Source organism: Pseudopipra pipra, chromosome 11 (assembly GCF_036250125.1).
Source record: "Pseudopipra pipra isolate bDixPip1 chromosome 11, bDixPip1.hap1, whole genome shotgun sequence".
Taxonomy (NCBI): domain Eukaryota; kingdom Metazoa; phylum Chordata; class Aves; order Passeriformes; family Pipridae; genus Pseudopipra; species Pseudopipra pipra.
Genome location: NC_087559.1, coordinates 13415217 through 13436169, shown reverse-complemented (window position 1 = coordinate 13436169; position 20953 = coordinate 13415217). Strand labels below are relative to the sequence as shown.

General features: G+C 36.3%; 1 protein-coding gene across 14 annotated transcripts in view; it reads right to left on the bottom strand.

Annotated features, from left to right (window-relative positions):
- The window catches only part of ERC2 (ELKS/RAB6-interacting/CAST family member 2), a 428559-nt gene that overhangs the window by 196105 nt on the left and 211501 nt on the right, over positions 1–20953 (bottom strand). For all 14 annotated transcript variants that reach the window (XR_010433483.1, XR_010433473.1, XR_010433476.1 and 11 more), the window contains one exon: positions 11885–12045. Coding sequence is in view for 1 of the 14 variants with exons in the window: in XM_064667650.1 (XP_064523720.1) it covers positions 11885–12045 (161 nt within the window). In the remaining 13 variants the exon portion in view is untranslated. The remainder of the gene's footprint in view (positions 1–11884; positions 12046–20953) is intronic.

Here is a 20953-nt window from a genome sequence, read left to right as displayed (position 1 = left end):
AAGGAGGTTGAAAACCAAAAGAATACAGTAGCACATTCAGTGACTGTCTCTGTTAGACCAAGCTACATTTTCCCTCCCACCTAGAAGATTAGAACCATGGAAGGTAGTCTTCAAAGAATGAAAGATAAATTTGTTGGGAAGCAAAAAAGAATAATTCATTATAATGAGAATTATTCTAGCAATATGGTGATCATCAGAAGTCTGTGTGGCCTAATTTTGGTCAGAGCTGAATGCAACAATGATAAACTATATGTTTGAGGGAGGAGTTGTAACAAAATGTGAAGTGTTTAACCACAAAAAAGTATTTTTACGTTTTTAATCTAAACCAATAAATCACAGTTCTTTCATTAGTATCTACACATTTACAAAACTAAATCTGGATGGGTTTTGAGAAAAATCACTACTAAATATGAGGGAAAAAAATATACCAAACCTTTCACTTGCATCCCCCAATATACTTTAAAATACTAAGATTCAACACAATAAGCATAGCAATCCTATTAGGATTACGCAAGCTTCTCTACAAATGTAACATATCTACTTACCAACAACTGAAAAAATCTTTCACTAGAAATATTCTGCCTAAGTCTGTGCTGTCACCAAGCTTTTGTTTCGCCTTGAAAAGTTTATCTATTGAGTTGAAGCCACTTCACCCTAAGGGAGCAAGCCAAGGTGTCCTTTTAAGGTGATGTTTATCCTGAACACAACAGTTTGACTATAAGACGTAGCACAGACTTATATAATGTACCTTCTCAGATGGGTCTTTGCTTTGCTAAGGTACCCTGGTACACTGCACAACAGTGTGGATATAGCCAACTTTGTTCACAATCAGAGAAAAGTGATTGTGATGAGCTCATCCTAATTTCCACTGTCATCACATAATTCATGATCTGTTAGTCTCTGCTAAACAGCAATGTGGTATTGAAAGGAGAGGTGCTGTTCCTTAGGAATTTGGTGCTTTAGCACATTTTTGTGTGCTCTGCCGTGTTTTACCAATTATATTTGAAGAATTCTCTTTTTATTACAATGTTTCCACATTCACATTGTTTAGACAGTGCTGACAGCGATAACAAAACACATGTTTTTATTATTATCCTGTTTATTATAGTTACGATTGATGGCCAATGAAGAATGGGAGTCCATTATACCTGGCACATTATTAATAAAGGGGATTGATCAGCCTTGTCAGGATCACACTCTAAATCCGTAATCTATACACAGTTCAGTGGGAGGGCATACACCAGGACAAGTGTGTCTCCCTCTCCAAAAGACAACCTCTTTGACTCATTTCAAGACAGAGGTACAGAACTGTAGGAGAATAAATTCTTACAGGTGCCATTATATTGGTTAGAAAAAAGAATAAGTGCTACTTATGTCCTTTCAGGCAGAAGGGCTGCCCTGTGAGCTCACACCTTACAAAGCATGAGAGAATGCACACGAGAGACCAGTAAGGAATGCTCTTGGACATGAGACTGCAAAACTTGAAGCACACTTTGCACCTTATTACACACAGGAGAACTCAACCAGAGGAAACTAAACAATAGGAATTTAGATGTATTTTTCCACAGCACACAGAAAAGTACTTGTTTTCTTGGGAACATGGGGAGGAATGAGGAAGCACAGGAAGAAGGCAGCAGTGGATTTACTTCACAGCACCTAAGGATTAATGGGAAGGCAGAGAAAGGTAACCAAACCTTTCCCTTCTGCCAATAAGAAAACTGTTCCTGTTTGATTGCTTCTGACTCTGTTCTCTCCTGACTTTATAAGACCTTTTCCTTCTAACAGAAAACATCACATATACATTTCTAAGCACATTTTATATTTTATGGGTTTTATACATATTAAAAAATAATCCACTAATTTAGTTTAAATGACCCAAACCTTTAAATTTCTTTGGTTCTCCATTTTCAAAAATCCAAGTTTACATTAAGTTCAGCATTATCCCACCGGGGAGACCCTCAGCTCATAATTCCTAACCTTGAATTGCATGGCCTGGGTCTCAAGTATGCAAGATTTGCCACTGGAAAAAGGAGGAGAAAAAAAAAAAAAACATGACCCATCATATTTTGAGGTTTAAAATGCAGAAACATCTGCTAGAATCATATTAAGCTGGCTGAGGTTAGGAACATGGGAGCCTGCAGTTGATCAGCATTGCCCTAGGTGTCACAGAGGCCAATGGGAATTACACTAAGAGGGTTTCAGTAGACAAGGGCGTAATTCAGTCAGCCTGAAAAAAAATCCATGAAACAGAAGCCTAACTTTTTTTTTTTTTTTTTTTTACTTTCAGCCTCCTACTCCTTCCTTTCTGACTTTAGAGCCACTTGCTCTTTGGAGTGTATTATCAGAGGTGGAGGCCTCTACATTCCCATGCTGGCTGAACTTCAAAACAAATGCCATGCTATTTCATAATTTTTATCATCACTAATTTTTTAGCTAATAAAAGCATTTTTAAGGTAGATTTAAAACAGAGTGTTTATATAGCTTTGGCAAGATCAGTAATTTCACAATATAGATTCTTCCTATATTTGTTGTTCTGTCAGTAAAACGTTTTTATTTCTTGTATTTTCTTACACTAAAAACAAAAGAAATTGTGCAATAGAAAACAGACAAAAAGTGTTTTATACTTAGTAGACAGCATATATGCTTTTTCTTCTTTACCTAAAAAGTTAAGATTGCTAAACTGCCCAGTAAGTTACCTTTAGATAAAAATTACAAACTTCATTTTAAACCATACCTTTTCTTTGTAAGATTTCAAACTTGAATTTTCATTCTTCAGGTTTTTTCAGCCCTCATCCTTTTGCCATTGTCCATGTTTCACTGAATACTAACTCACAGTTCCATCTCAGTTTTATATACTGTCCTTTTCATCACTGTCCCTTTCTAAATACTATTCCATCTCTCATGAATTTATAATTCTACATATCAATACATATTATAGATTAGACTTGCTTATTTTAACCCCTAACACATTTATAAATTGAAAAACAGAAGAGCATTTTAATTTAAAGAGATTGATAAAAGAAAAAAAGGAAAGAGAGGAGAAGTAAAGGTAATGATTTTCAACTGTAATTGTTTCTTCAAATTTTGATTCACATTACAAAAGACTAGAAAACTCTGTATCTCCAAGTTCTTCAAGCAGTTAGAGACACCTGTAAACCTGAAGCACTGTTAATCCTGTCTGTCTTCTATGTGGTTCAATCACCAGAGAATGTCATGTAACTGTCATATCTCACTTTTAACCTGCACTTTAAATCAATTAGTTTGTCACTTATATCATCTTGTAAATCCACTTACACACTGTAGGGCAACAGAAGATGCTATTCAAAGCATGGCCATTGATCTTTCCACAGTGTACTAGTTGACTTATAACCAGTTCTTAATAAATAAATAAATAAAAATAGTTTAGAAATCATCTGATCATTAACTATGTGTGTTTTGGTGTAAGGGTGCAATGTGGCAGGAAAGAGCTGATACTTCAGATAGAAAATAAATGTTAGGAACACTGGTCAATAACAAGAGCCAAAAGATATATAAAGAAGTAGCCATTTATGGACCTCTTGTCCATGAATTTGTCTAACCCCTTCTTGAATCAGCTGATACCTCTGTGGAAGCAAGTTCCAGAAGGTCACCAACCAACCACTCCATAAAGGAGCACTTCTTTCTTTCGAATCGATCACTGATTAACTAGAGCAAGTGCCTGATGTTCTTCATGCTGAGAGATCTGGCAAACAACAGCTCTACATTCAGTTTATACCTTCCTTTGAGATTCTTCAAACTTCAAACATATCCTCCCCCTGCCTTACCCTCCCCAGAGTCAAAAGCCTTTAAGTATCTCCCTCATAAAGCAGCTGCAGGGTTCCCTCTTGATCTCTCTACCATTCAGGTTCTGTGGAAAGCACTAAACCCCTAATAAGTATTGTAGAATTTCCAACATAAAATGTTTGTGGAGCATTGACTCTTATTTTTTACTGAGGTCAGGTACCACAATGGGTGAAGAACAATGGCAACAAAATTGGAAAGCAAAGTGCACTACTAGGATACAGAGTGGGAATTATCATCAGTCTCCTTCTGTCTGGCAGGTGCCTCAAACCATATGGATCTTAGGAACCTGGAAGATCACTTGTACAACCAGAGAGTCAGGAGATTAAATTTCTATAGTTTCTTGGGAACACTGTTTATGGAAGTGCATGATGATTAAGCCAAAATGCTTATGAAATGAAGAAAACAAACTAGACTCATTTTCTAGCCCAGCAAATATGCTAAACTACTATAACCCTACTATGTGTTGTCAGGAATATGGTTGAACTCTTCCTGGTTTGCCTTCAGACAATGCCTTTGTGACATAAGAAGCACTGCTGCCTTTCCATAAGAGAGAGGAAGACGGTGTCTTCCTGCGAGTGAAACATTCTGAAAAGGTTGTTACTGCACTCTCACTCTCTAAAGCGGACAGGAAACACAGGAGAGGCTCCAACTGCCTTTGCTTGGATACCCATACAAAAGCAGACCAAACACAGCCTCTCATATCATGGTTTGCAGAAATCCTAAATTGATCTTACTCACCTGCAGAAGCAGGTGACAATCTATTTTGAAAGCCAATTATGACTGAACAAAATGAAGAAAAGAAATGGCACGCTTGCTTCCCACGCTGATAAGATTTCAAACATTATGAATCTTATAAAATAAAATCAAAGCATACTATCCTTTAATCTGAACATACAAAACTCTGAAGGGGGTAGGAACTTGGTGACACTCATATGTCTTTAAGAGAAGCACTTTCCCAAGTAAACAGCTCACCCCTATTCTCACAGAGAGAAACATTTTATTGCTTTTTGCCCCTTCGTTGTTTACAAAAGAAAAACATCTTTTCATTTTAGTCAAGAAAGCTTCTGTTCCAGAGAACAAAGCCTTCATTTGGCTTTCTCTAATCTTTATGATGTTTGCAAGTTGGTGTCAAAAATGTTAGTCAAGGCATGCTGTGTTACAGGTCTGTGGGGCAAAAGAAGTCACAAGAGACTTTCCACCCAAGTTAGAAGGAGACCACATTACCATTCTAACTACTTCCTGTGGAAGTCACAGTTGTATCAACATCCTGCTGTTTTGTTTGTATTTAACTTGGGATATGACTCTCTACACTCTCAGCATGAATCCTACAATTAAATGGAAGCAGTCCACAGGTTACTAAAAAACAGTCTAGTGTTCTGCATTTGAAATGGTACAGTTCTTGAGACAATCAACTTGCTATCTGAACACGTTTATAGTATACATTACCACAGCTGAAACAAGTCTAAATAATCTTTCTAATAAAATTATGAAAAAATAGTAAACTGCTTTCTGAAAATTATTTTTTCTTCAGAGCTTTTTATACACTATTCTGTTATCTAATCTATTGAGTTAAAGAATCCTTGTTAGAGAAATTATCATAGACACCTTTCTCCAAAAATAGGCTGTATTAGAGCTGGAAAAGTAAAAAAAAAAAAAATTAAAATTATCCTTCTTTCAAAAGAATACATTATTAATAATCTAAGAAATTTGACCCTGGTCTGTTTACATAAACTTCAATTCAAATAGACTTCTTTAATGTCAGGTATCCACTACTGATTTAACCTAGAACTATCCCCAAGGTAGGTGCTGGCTCCTTTTAGAATATACTAGCATTTAAAAAAGGAGCGTAAACTAAGCAACTTAGTCCCCACCTTTTAGTTAAACGCCTCAGTTTCCCCTGTAGGCAAGAGAAACGATGGTCCTTGCTGTCCTTTCTGCAAAGACAGAGGGCAGGGGAAAGCACTGCCTGACTGTAACACAGGGAGCAGGCAGGGTCTGCAGGGAAGCTCTCCTTTTAAGTGGTTTTAAAGAGTGAGTTCCACGCATTTCAAAGAGCAGTTCCAACTTTAAATCACCTTGCCAATTCCTCCTACCTTGCTATATTGCTTTCCTCAGCCTTGCTGCTGTATGGAAGAACCCAAAAAAAGGAAATTAACTTCATGGCTCCATGCAAGCAGAGTCCCTGCAATTCCAGCAGGGATTTTCCCCGTCAACGAGCATCATGCTTCTTGCCTGTGTTTGCCCTGAGCAGGTGAACTGCATACATAATTACCCTGAAACATTCCAGATGCACTGGATTTACTACTCACACAGATTTCAGAAGCCCTTCTCACCATTGCTGTACCCACAGCAATGAGCAAGAAACCACTATCCTGTAGGTGGCAGAACCTCTTAGGGTGGAGCAATTAGGACATAAATAAAGGAAAACATGTTGAGTTCCTCTCCCTTTCCCCTCCCCAAGTGTCAGGTTCAGAGGGTGATGGATGGAAATAGTAATAGAAGAATGTAAGGCAGGGACATGAGCTGATTTGTCCAGGTGCTGGAAACACGTCTAGATTCTCTGGACATCCAACAACCCTTGTCAGAGCAGCAACTCCTGCTGAGCTGCTACACAGATGTGAAATCCCCAACTTCTACTCCAGTAAAATTTATTGATGGAAAAAAGGGGTATGTCTGCAGAAAACCAGATGAATGGTAAACTTTCTTATACTTCTGCCACTAGTACTTCATAAAGCATTTTGACTTCCCTACAAACTCCTACTCTTTAGTTTTCCTTTTTTTTTTTTACATTTTACACAGTCTTTCCCTTAGGCTGTGATCCCTGACATCCAGAATCCATTCAAAGACCCTCTTCAACCCTGCAACATCCTCGAAAGCCGATATGGAGACTTTTGTATGCTATTCCATGCCTGAAGTTCTTGCACTACAAGCCAGGAGGGGACCAGTCAGACCAGGTGACAGACAAATGGACCAGGCACGATCTCCTCCCAACAGGAGAAGCTTCCTCCTTGCCCTGTGAAGCTGCTCTTACTCAATTTTTTGAATCAAGCAGCTTCACACCATGGTCTTGCACCCAAGACTGGCATCTAGTGGCAAAGGCAAGTGCCCTCTCCTTGTCTGGCAGAGCAGCTGAACCACTAACCCAGCAGATAAAAGTACAGTGTGTGTCCACTTCTGCACAGAGTGGCAGTGGGTGGGACTGAATGTCTTGTGGAAAAAAACATTTTATCCCCTTCTTCCCACAAATATTTCATCCCTCACTATACACAGGTGCTGCTAAATGAATAAACCTACTGAAAATCAGAGATAAGCAATATTCATCTATCATTTTCAGTGAAAAAATGGTGAACATACTTAAACAAAGGAAGGGATGTTTAATTTTAACCTGTCACTGTATACTGCAAAACCCAGTTTAAAATATATATTTTTGGACAGCACAGCCAAGTTCTATTCTTGGTATAGACTAAAAAGACTAGTAGCTGATTATTTTACTATAAGATCTTTAATGCTTCATTATTAAGTAATCTGATTTATTCCACAAAAGGGAAAATACATTTTCTTCTGGAAATTTGCAATGAATTTCAGGGCAGAGTCACTTCCAACAAAACTGATTTAACAATACCCACATGTGATGGCATGAACTCTATTAAAGGCAAGGAAATTGCCTTTCAAACTCTTGGCGAGAATTTCATTCAGGATACTCTGAAAGCTTCAGAGCACTGAGTGTACTTAGTTGACAGCTGAAGAAAACACTCAGTAATCAACAGTTGAATCTCAAAAAGAAAAATTCTCAGATCTTCAAGTTAAAATATGAAGTTCAGTCTTTCTGGGGATTAATTACATGGTCATTCACTAAGTGTAGTGTTCATCACAGGTAACTTAAGTCACTGAAAGATTATCAAATTAATGCACATCCATTGAAATATCTTTTTCTTTTAATCTTGTATTTAAACAGTAAATAAACAGCACAGAAAGTTCACTTAAGGATTTTCAGCCAAGGAAACCCCAAGTTTTGATAACAAAGATGGGGGCAGGGCTGAGGGGGTGTTGGGTTTTTTTGTTTTGTTTTTAACTTTAGTGGTTGCAGCTCAAAGATAAAATGCATATAATTTAAAACTTGAACTAACAAAAAGGGTGACAATAATTTTTATATCTTTTCCTTCACATGCCATTAGACTTTAAGAAAGAAAGGTCAAACTTTATATCTTCCAAAGGGAAAATAATTTTGACCATTTCTAAAATGATGATAAGTCCCATAGAGTAAAACCCACTTTCCATGAGGGCAGACATTTAGTTCACATACATACGTATAAAGCAATTTTAACATTATATAAATACTCATTTATCTGTCTATACACCTACCTAATTTTGTTACAAGCAGGTTTATGAGTTTTGAAAGGAACCACCACATAGGAAAGGAGATCTGTAGGAAAGCATTGTGGACAGCCTGTGGTCATGAAAGTATGCTCCACAAATATGGCATTTCAGAAACATCTGAAAAAACCTCCACTACATCACAGCACAAAAACTTCTCCTGCCCTCAAGCTCTTCATATTACAAAATGAATAAGCTTTTCTAGGCAAGCCTTGTGAAGTTCTCAGTAGGCTGTGCTCCTACTTGTGGACTCTCAGAAAACAAAAACAATGTCTGGAAAAAGTAGACTTGGGATATATTTGTAACTACCAAATTTTAAGTTCGGGCCAACTGAAATATTTTTATGGATGATAAATACTTTTTTTTTCTTAAAAAACCACTAACATGCCTTTTGTCACATTATGCAATACAGATATTTTTAAACTATCACTTATTAAAAAAATAAAAAGTCCCTTGATTTTTTTCTTGTGTTCAGAGACAGAAAGAGCACAAAGCAATAAGACAATTAGGCAAAATGATGGATTCGAACACATGTTGCATTTTCCTGTTAACATGTACACGTAACTTCCACTAATGTCAGGATGAGTTATGAGTGCACTGCTAAAAAAATACGACCATAACAAAAATATTTCCTCCAGAACTAATATAGTAATATTTCTAATAGACATTTGGAAAAAAACCCCACACATATATTCAGAAAGTAACATGCAAATGCAACTCCTCCAAATGTACTACTTTCTATTTAAAACAAATGTCATTTTTTCACAAATTGGCATCGAGTTAAGAAGAAGCTGATGTTATCAAACTACCTTTCATTTAAAGGGTACTTTGCTAGTTTCCAGTTCAAAAAGATCAAGCAAATATGAACAAGATTAAGCTGCTATCCATTTTTATTCTAAACTTACTTAAATAAAGGAATGCATATGGGAACATGTAATGACAACTGAAGAAGTTATCTAAAACTGGGGCCAGTAAATTAAGATGGATCATGACAATGTCAGCCAGATGGGCCTAGAATGCAGAGTTATGGTTGGAACTTGAACTTAATACAAGCATAGGAAATCATCATGAATGTTCTTAAACACTCAGTTCATGCCTATTTAACTGGAAGCTAGCAGCCAAAAACTGTAATCACTCAATACTGCTTTTTTAAAAAATGATAAATAGAAATTATGGTCAATGCTTCCAATTAATAAATTATCTTAAAATGTCAGAGATAAGACACTCTTTTAGTATATTATTAGAACACAGAATTATCATTATTCTGTCTTTGGATGGCTGGGTCTTCGTTAGCTTCTACGATCTGGTTTTGAGAAGACCTTGGTCCCTTTTTAAAAAAGCAATATTGAGTATATTCTGGTATAATGCAGCAGTTTCATGAAGTTTGTTTGTCCTTCACTTATTTCAGTGAGCACTTTGAAAAATTAAACTACTGTAAAGTAATATCTGAATTATTTCTAAAAGATGTTTACTAATAGAATCATAGAACAGTTTGGGTTGGAAGAGACCTTAAAGATCATCTTTTTCCAAGCCCCCTGCCACGGGCAGGGACACCTTCCACTATCCTAGATTGCTCCAAGCCCCATCCAACCTTGCCTTGGACACTTCCAGGAGTGGGGCAGCCACAGCTTCTTTGGGCAACCTGTGCCAGGGCCTCACCACCCTCAGGGAAGAATTTCTTCCTAATATCCAACCTAAATCTACTCTCTTTCATTCTAAAGCCATTTCCCTCTGTCCTATCACTCCATGTCCTTGTAAAAAGTTCCTCTCCAGCTCTCTTGTACCATCTTCAGGCCCTGGAAGGTGCTCTAAGTTCCCCTGGAGCCTTCTCCTCTCCAGGGTGAACAACTCCAACTCTCCCAGCCTGTGTCCATAGCAGAGGTGCTCCAGCCCTTCTTTTGACACAGCCCAGGATACAACTGGCTTTCTGGGCTGCAAATGCACATTGTTGGGTCATGCTGAGCTTCTCATCAACCACTGTATCTATTAATTTATGCACCTAAAAAATTATGTATCTAATGGATACATGTGTATCTATCATTTTATGTTGTTTAGCATATCTTATTAAATAATCTGATAATAGTATTTACATTTAATTTATACTTCAGAGCAGTCATGTAGCCCTTTCTATACACAGAGCTCAGAAAAACAAGTCTGTCCATTCTGTGCTTTTTGATAGAGTACTCATGTTGTTAAAGAGGCAGTAAAAAGAAAAGCAAATATGATCACATCAATTTCTGTAATTAATCTATTTGTTCTCTCTGTTTATTAAAATTGTGGTTTTATATAGGATTTTTTAGTTCATTAACTCTATTTTCTATCTCCTAGACCAGCAAAACCATCCCGACATCTCATAGCCATATTCTGTTCTTTCCATCTCACAACACAAAATAGAAGTTCTCTCTGATTCCATCTCCAACAGTTCTGTGCACTTAATTGAAAAAGTCACATTATCAGAACTAAAGTTTTTTTCCTCTGTGTTGCTCAATATTTGTGAATTATGATTTCAAAAAATAAATTCTATGACTAGGACAAAAAACAAACATAGACTTGAGGAAACAGACCAAAGCACTATACAGAAAATAGATGACTGGCACTGAGCACCTGAGTTATGACAGGAGAATGAATATGTACATATAACAGAACATCAGAAAACTAAAATAATGTATCTATTACAGAAAATAATATCACATACTGCTCTAATTCACATGTGATTCCATTCTTCTGTGTAGCTATAGACCTCATTAAAGTCAGAACCAGAAATTCTTTAGATAACACTGGAAACATTTGTGCTTCCACTGCAGTATTTCTGCACCTGTATTACATGACAGTTATTCCTAAAAATTTCTATAAAACTCTAGTAAGCATATGACTCCATTTCCACTTTCTTTTATTTAAAATAATGTTATGAAAACCATTATTTCTGATTATTTCCCTTCCTTTAAAATGCAAAGATAACTATAACAATCTAGGTGCAGTTACGTTATGGTTTCCTCCCTCAAGAAAATGGTTTCAAAATGGCAACTGTGAATTTTCTTTGCTAAATGTTAACTACACACTTACCAGCCCAGCCAAGTCATTACCAGGTTCACTCTTTTTGCCAATTTTAAAGATCATATCAGAGCTTTAATGTCCCACAATTACAGATATTTACCTTTATTGTGCAGAGGAAGTTAAACTATATGTGTATCTTCCTTTTTCATTCTGTACACATATATATAGTGATAAAGTGTATGCAAACAGCTTTTTGTTCATTTGGGGGGAGGTTTAACCAATTATTCAATGCAATAAACTTTGCACCATCAATATAAAGTTAATAAGCCCCTTTCCTCTAATTTGACACTAGCAGAAGTTCCAGCATAGAATTCCCACTGAGAGATAGGGCTTTAGATCCTCGATTTCTCACAGAATTTACACAGTGCTGGTATTTTTATTTGCATGTAGCAAATGACAACTTTCAAAAATTCATCTCATGTAAATTGTTGAGTACTTCTAAAAAAAAGCCTTTTGCATTTCCATGCATTAAAAGGAATTTAACAGTCTTAGATTCCTAGTCCTATATTGAGACTTAAATATATGCAGAGAAGAAAAAAAAACCACACACACACACAAAAACATACAACCTTCTCTTACAGCAAAAGCAGTAATTTCATTTTTTTCTGGAAATTAGAGAAATCAATGTACTTACTTCATTTCTAGAATTTCTTCAAGCTGTTTCCTTCGCTCTATTCTCAGGTTGGCCAGATGTGCTTCTTTTTCAGCCAAAGACTGCTGTGTTGAGGCAAGACGGGCTTTGGTAGAATCTAACTCTTGTCTAGTCTTTTCCAGTGCATTCATCAGCTCTTCTACCTGAGAGAGAGGACTTTTTAAGTTCTATATTCTTTACAAGAAGTAAATCTTAAATCTACATAAATACAGGGGAAAAAACACACTGAAGGAATTATTTTATGTAAATGGCTGTTCAAATCTCTTCCTATCTTAAGTGTTTTAAATTAAAAGAAACAAGAGTGGTCTTTCAATACCAAAAAATTTTTAATGTTTCCATTCATCTATTGGTTAATAAACAATATTTATAAAGAGAAGATTAACAGATTAATTAACAGATTAACAGACTAACACAGATTACCAGAAACCTATTTAACCTGGGCCACTGCCACATAAAGACACAATTTATAAATATTTCCTGCAACATTTGTATTATTTAAATTCAGGGTAGTGGTATCTCAGCATAACATCGATGTCAGAAATTTTAGATAATGATATAGATACATATTTACTATAAAAGTGTCCAGGACAATCCATGTATTTTCCATCAAAAAATGCACACTCTTCTATGCAGAACAGGTTGCCCAAGGAAGCTGTAAACTCTCTAGTCCTTGGGTATTTTCAGATCTTGATTGAATGAAGCCTGGAGAATATGACTGAACTTTGAAGTTAGTCTTGCTCTGAGTAGAGGTTTAGGCTGCATTGCCTCTAGTGGTCCCTTCTGACTAAAGTATTCTAAGATTCTGAACTTTAAAGGTCTGTTACTGCTCTAATAATAAAGTTATTTTCCTCGTGACAACTGTGAGAATCTCCAAAGCATGAAATGCAGGAAAAGTTAAGGTGATCCCACTCTCTCCTTAGCATGAGTAAATGTTAACTGGATGCAGGATAAATTGCTTATTGCAGGAATTCAAAAAAATTTTGTCTTTGGAGAAAACAAAATTCAGAATTAAAAAAAAAAAAAGGTGTATGACATGATCTATCACATTATTTAAAGAACACACTAAAGAATGGAGACTATACAATGACACCTGTACACCTGCCTGGCAGCAGAACCTTTGCTTGTGGGGTAAGTGGAGTAAACCACTACATTATTCACAGGACCAGAGAGCTACAAATAACCTGCAGTAATTAGGAGGCCAGTAGGATTTCCCCCTCTTCAAATGATACAGTTTACATTAAGAGCTGCAAGTAAACAACACAATTTTCTTTAATGAGATAGAATGATTTAAATAATTAATGTCCTATTTCCTGTATTTTCTTTGTCACCTCCTTTGTCCAAATATTAACGTTTTATTATTATGAAAACCATTATTTCTGATTATTTCCCTTCCTTTAAAATGCAAGGATAACTATAACAATATATAACTATATAAACTAGAAAACACTTCAGAAAGAACTTCTAAATAAAATAAAATGGTAAAGAGGATATATTCTATTCATCCACATTATGCAAGTCATTGAAAAGGGTTCAATTTTGCTGTGTATTGAAGAGTCTGACAAAATTCCACTGCACTCATATAATCAGTGTGGCTACTTCTCCCAAGTTCAAGCTTAATTGTTGTTATCTAAAGCCTACTAGCATGTTATCTGTGTTTATAAGCCACATGTTTTTGTTTCAGTTTGAATAATCATTGCCTCCTATACAACAGTTTTAATCAAGCCAAATAAATAACACAGTTGTCATTGAATTATAATGAGGATTCACAACCTGTTTGCAAATGATACACTGATTACTTCCTTCTACACCATCTTTACAAGCACTAATAAGATCAATGGAATACTAGAACACATCTGATACCCTGGGGTGCATAAGAATCTGTATTTCATGAATGCAGAATCAGAATCACCAATAGCACTGAAACTATTTATGTTCAACCTTCCACTCAGAAATTAGAACTAGTATAAGGGTGGTATAAATGAAATAACAAGGAGTGTAATATCATGCAGTAGAGTCTCTGCAGCTGTAAGATTCCACTAAAGTAAACCATGAAGAAAGATATCCTTTTAAAATTACTAGCTAGTGAACTTTCACAGTAGAAGCAGCAAAGAGAAAATATACTTGAGGGAAATAAAGGGGAAAAAAAAAAACTTCATTTGCACTTAAATCCCAGAGGAAAAAAATTAACAAACCAGGAGAGAGACAGATCATATTTCTTTAAAAATGATTCAGTTTCTAATATAACACCAGGTGCTTCATATCTTCTGCTTTAGTACAAGAACATAAACCCATGCTGCCTCCAATAAGGACAAGCCTCAACTACTAAAATATAATATGATATTTCTATCTGTTTTCTGGGGCTATTTCTTAGGCTTGTCCTTGTATCTTTTAAAAACTGTATCTAGTTTCCACAGAGCCTCCAGTCTATTAGTTAATTCCAGGCAGCATACATTAATGGAAACCGTAGTAAGGATTCAAGACTGCAAAGTCATTCATTCATACAGACTCCAGCTTTGAGACAGTATCTGTAAACACCAAGTCACTCCACACTTGCAGATTTGTTTGGCAGATGAGAATGTAAAAAGACAGAATAGTAGCACTTCCATATCTTTGGTATCACTGCACTCCTTTTCCAGGTTCAGCTGAATTTAGCACCCAAACTGACGATTGACTGAATCCTCACCTAAGTTCTGATATATCACATCATTTACATTTCAAAACATTTAAGAGAATTAAAGACTTGTAGAAAACAAAGCTGTGGATTTGTTAATGTCTATTAATAACACACTCATATTACTAGACAAAAGAGATCAAAGTTTAAAAGAGAGGAGAAAAAAAACTTTAAAAACTTAAATATGAAAACTTTTTCAAACCACAAATCGTTAACACGTGTAGACTTGAAAGTTATACTTCCATTTACACTTTCAACACAGTATTTGCCAGCTAGTTCTTCTTTCATTTTTTGGAATATGACCCAAGTTCATAGTTGCACGTTTTCCTAATTAACTGTCCCACCAACACCTAGAGCAGAATTCAACTGGCAGGCATGTGCACAAAAACTGATTTTATTTTTTTAAATTGGCAACTATCAAGTGTAAATCAGTGAACACTGAAGTTGCACACACAATCATCTCAGCTTGTTAATTATATAGCTGTAGCACATGTGTTACAATGAAAAATTAACTTTAAACGCTGAAGGTAGTATTACCTAGATAAGTCTAGAGGTGAAAAAAACCATTGTAAAACATGAACCAAATTCATAATGTAAGCAAAGGTTCTCTTCTTTGACAACTGAAAAAATAGCAAAAAAAAAAAAAAAAGTTCCATGTTGATTTACTACCTCTCAGTCCTACTGTATGAAAGGGGAAAATTTTACCTTTCTGACCTGCAGCAACTACCTCATTTGCTGCACTCAGGGCACTTCATCTAAGGACTGGTGTGTGTCCAGGGGCCCTTTCCTCTACCAAGCACTGCTGTATGGTCCTGCCTTCCAGTTTCAGTTTTTCCACTCTCCAGATACTGAACTGAGCCCCCTACTGAAATACCAGTTCATTAATGACCAGGCAACATGTTTACATGCTTTTCTTATATTGTCCACGGGATCGAGATAAAGTTACCCGTAACATCTCATCCTGCTCATCCTCCCAAACTGAAGCCCACAGCACCTAACTCTTAATCACCACACCTGCATCCTTAGGACGTTTATTGGCACAGAAATCCAGAGAAGCCACCAGAGTGGCCGGTTTTCGCCTATTTTTTGGGAGTTTGGTCCATAACCCACCCCAACCCCCACGGTTTCCTTCCCTGCCGAGCAGCTCCGCCTGGTGGGGGGCCCAGGGCAGATCCCACCCGTCCAGGCTGTTCCCAACTGGAAGCCCAGTCACTTTTTCCAGCTGTATCTCTCAGTCCAACTGCTTCTAATCATGAAGTCCTCAAGTTTTGAATTCAGAAGAACACACATTTTGGCAGAGTTTTCTGTGCAAACCCCAGTGAACGCACAGGAGTGCTCTCTGCTTGGAAAGCATTAACTGGGTTTTCTTCCCCTTCACAAGGCAACAGCCCCAGTTTATCCTTTGCACTTTCTAATAAAAGCCATTATTTATTTCATACTTTCAGAAAGCTTAACTGACCTCAGCACTTTGAGGATTTCATTAAAATCTGCACCAGAATCAAGTTTACATTTCAGAATGGGCAGAAACCCAGCAAACTAAACTATTTTTTAATTATTTCTTAGTTTTGAGTCTATTTTAAATGAGCACTTTTCTATTTGTTCAGCAGCTTCACATTTTCAAGTGCTATCAGCAGCATTTCACACCATGATAAGAAAAGAAGTAAATGTGGCTGAAGTGTACATCTGCGTTACCAGATTCTGCAAATTAAAGGAGGTTAGAGTTCAAATGAATGACAGTTTATTAAAAATGCCCTGGAGCATTCTTAATTCCAGATTGGATCCGGCTCAGCACAACTCAGGCTAACATAATACTGTTCCAGTTTGTGGGAATGAGGAGGGGGAGGGACAATTGCATGTTTTCTCAGTTCAAGTATGATATATTTCTGCAGGATGACGAAGAGCTGGCAACTTTCCAGCAGTCAAGGTTAATATTGTTAGTACTACTATCTTTAGAGGGTTGGTACTTCATTTTAGCAACAATCCTGGTGATAAATGTAAGAATTTTGGATTTCCCTAACTGACTTTTTCAAGTATCAGTTGCTATACAAAAACTCCATACCCACACTTTAATCTATAACCTAATTTTGTGTTAGTACACAGAGATCATTTATGAATTCTACATAAGAAAATAAATAATTCCTTCTATTTACTTATTCTTCTACTTTAATATTAAAATATTAAGCATTATAGACATTTTTTAGAAGTTTAACAAACTATTACATTAATTCAGTACAGATGGATGCATTTTGATAAGTCAGTCAGTGTAAGAATCCATCTAGTTGTGTTCAAAGGTACTTTATTTTCTTTTCCATTTGCTAAGGAAATGCTTTTTTTTTTTGCTTCTTTTTTTTCCCCCCTCCAAGTTACACAGTATATAAATTTCTGTTATCTCCAGTTTTGTGAAGATTAACTTAATAAAAATAATATTTGGGTTTTCCCCGAAGATTAAGCATGAGATTGCAAAAAACCGAAAGGCTACAATCCTTAAACTTTCCCTTTGTGGCTTTCCTATGAATTTATTCTGTCCCTAAGAGGGCATAGAAAACACATTCACAGAGATGAGGGAAAACAGATAAAAGCCTGAATTTGTACACACAAATATCCACTTACCAGCTCTTTTGACTCTCAGGCTGCAGACTTCAGCTTTTTACAGTAATGGATTGCCTATGCCTTGCACAGTGGAGGGGGAGTGCCAGGCATCCCAGGATCCTGTACCAGAGAACCACTTTATCTCATGACTAATTCAATTACACACCTACAGGAGGTCCAACACCAGTCATGTGGACCTAGTGCTTTTAAAATTGCCAACACTGTCCTGCAATATGGTTTGTAAATACCTCGCTCCTTTCTGTTGCTAATGGAATTTCTCCAGTGTCCAACTGCCTCAACAGTTTCTTACAAAGGTGTTTCTCACAAAAGCAAACAGACGTAGCAAAGTGTCATACTGAGCTTTGCAAGACATGGAAATAAACTCTTTGTCACCCTCCCTTCTACTCTCTTCCCATCCCATTTGTCATCCATAGACAAATTCTTCACCTCTGACTTCTTCCATCACAGATTTTTAAACCCAGGAAACAGGTCTAAGAAAACCAGTATAGTTATGGAGGCTGATGCTCCTGGACTTTTCCAAACAAAGAAATTAGACACATGTTGTGTCTCACAACTTTGGATACTGTTAGAGAGGAAAAAAGTAACCATACTCTAGAATGTATAAAAGCTTTAAAATAAACATCAATAGAGAAAGGTTTGACAGAATATTAAGCAGAATATTTATAAATTCCAGGTTGGTTTTTCAAAACCCATGAAGGCCAAGGCAAATAGGGCCCAGTGACATCAACCAGCAATGCTGTGGCAGTCTAACACAAACTACCAGGCTCACTGAAACAGCAGTCCATGTGGAAGGGCTTGGATCTCCACAGGGACACAACAGCACCATCACTAAACAGGATGCCATGCTGCAGACTTTGAAATCAAAATCCTTACCGAGATTACTTTATTACAAAAAGTAGGATTTAAAATATTTTAATCCTCCTGCTCAGAGCTGCGTTAAGAGTACACGAGGTTTAGTTTTATTCAGATAAAGAAGAGACACAGCACAGACAGAGCATATTTCCTATCAAGACTTGCAGGGGCCACAGTTAGGGAGAGCAAGTACTTTAGTTTCCTTAGTATTTTCTTGCTGGCTGTCACATGGTGGAAAGCAGTCACGTTAATGTATATAAGCATGGTGTTATAACAGAGACATATATCCATCTCTACATAAAATTACTGTAGAATTTAGTGGATTCTGATAGATTAAAAGAAATATATATATGCTGAGTGGAAGGTCTACTAATGTTGTGTTCTTTATAAAGGTAATTTAAGATTTTGCAAGAGAGTTCTGGGAGATGTATTCAAATGGTTAACTGTCTTGGTACTGCCAGTTAGAACATTAATCTTCTTTTATTCTAAAACTCAGTAATTCAATAAGATATAGGACCAAAACAATATAATTCTTGGATACATTATCTGCTTTTCCAATTAATATTGTGATTTCACCTATAACTGAAATACATCATTAGACAATTTTGGAAAATACTGGACATAATCATTTAAATAGAAAAACAATCAGTTTAAAACAACAAACCAAACCAACAACCAAAAGCAACACCAAAAGTATTTTTATATATATAGTTTTAATTAAAACAAACAAAAATGATGGTATAAAGAACAGTAACCTCAGGGCCATGTTTCTAGACAGATGAAAAAAAAGGCTATTGTCAAGTATAAAATGATGTTTCCACTGCAGTTCTAGGAATACTGTCATCTATTTAAACACTTCATTTTGTGAAACGCAACTGGTCCCCAATTATAGTTCTCTCAATTAGCTTCAACTAAAAAACTCTGTATGACAACCCAGTGTCAAAATATGAATGCAACCTTCAGCAAACCTGAAAAGGATGGGCAAGAGAGCAGAATACTCCTCACAGATGCAGCTGGAATGTTTTACTCCAAATAAAAACTCTTTCATTAATAGCAAAATACTGTTATATGGTGAAGTAATTAATGTCACATTCCAATTTTGCAATGCTATATAAAATAAAGAAAAAAACCACCAGCCCCTAGACCATGTCAATAAAGATACAGTAGTCAAAGTGCTGCAAGAATCCATCAACAAATGTTCTTTTTCCAAGGTAAACTTCATGGTGGCAAGGCCTAACTCATTATTGTTCCCATTCAATTCTAGAAGTCATCCAGATATGCACTGTGATGGAAGCAAGACCAAGCACCTGAACAATTGTGCAAGTCCACTTTTACAAGAAAAAAAAGAAGGCATCTTTTTATTTTTGCATTTAGTTTGAAAATTAGTTATTTCATTGACATATCTGATTCGTTTTCTCTCCTTTTCCACTGAGCTTCATTTGAGCAAGGCTTTGATTTTTCTAAACAGTTGATGGTCTTGGCTCTGCTCTTACTCTTGTTTGCTACTGTCCAACCCTAATTACAAAAGGAGCAAGAAAGGTGTTCTATAGCTGTGCAAGTGAAAGCAAATTTAGACATAAAGTATTGATAAATTACAGAGCTCAAGCTAATGTTTTCAGAAAAGAAAAGTAATTGAATTAGCTAGTGAACATATGTGGATTTCGGTAGGACACTCAATTGTCCTACAGGATATTGTATCTGGAAGAGAACTCTTATAGACTGAAAACAATTACCCTGTGTGATTTCAGTGTTGAGTCTTTTTAGATAAACCATGCGAGTAGAGCAGAGCAACTCTTTAGCTGGTGTTAAAGCACAGCGCTGTCAGCCTGGCCTCTCTGGTTAATGTCAATAGCACTGCGTATAAAAGGTGACTAAAGTGTGTACAAATGTTGATCTTTGGAGAAGGCATGCCTAGAATCATACACACATCTACTATTTCATCCACCAGGTCAACTTCAGGGAGAGAGGGCAAACTGGGAGTTTTCTTGCCAAAAGCTGATTCTTAGCACACTAGTTAGGTTACACTGCACAAAGCTACTTCCCCACTGCTTTTAATCCATAATCTCAATATATTATTAAAGTTAGAAATGCTTCTCCCTTAGAATATATCCAAAAGCAGCAGGGATTCATGTGGTGTGTGTAAAGCCTTTCTGCAAACAGGTAGTTTATGCACATAAAAGCTTTTCCACACCCTACAATGTGCTTACATATTGTGAAACAGCAAGTAAGATTTATTAGAGTGAAAATGTTATTGTATGAAAAAACTTGGATATTTTTATGTGAGAAATCTCAGAAAATACAATTTCTTATCAAGGTTTGAACCAAGCTAAATAATATTAATTAGCAGCAAGATAAATAAAGATTCACGTAACAGATAAGGTATAGCTTCTGCACCAAAGAAATTTGATACCATCTTTAATTCTGTGACTTTTAACATAGTGTTCTTGTGAGTACTGAATGCCCAAGGAAGACATATCTTCTCTTACTGCAGATAGTATTTCCCTGTTTACTTAACTCTATGGCATTTTTAGTATAAAGTTATTTATGTAATATTTTATTGGCTTGGCACACCTACAAAAGTCCCAGTAGCATGGATGTGCTACCTACTTAAAAACTAATATTATTTCATATTGTATATAGTGCAATATGAATTACATAAATAATCTTAAGAAAAGTCAACTATATCTGTCATGGAAGAGCCAAGTTTTAGCTCTGGCACACCCACCTGCAAATCACTCTTAATAAGAAAATTTGCAACACTTGGTATAACAATTGGTAGTTACATCATCACTCAAATTTCTTCAGAGCCATGGGGGAAGTACTGGAGAGCATATGGAACAGGACTACAAACAGCTGATTAATTGTTTCAGACATGGAATGAACATGAGCAACACAAGCTTACCACTAGCACAATAATA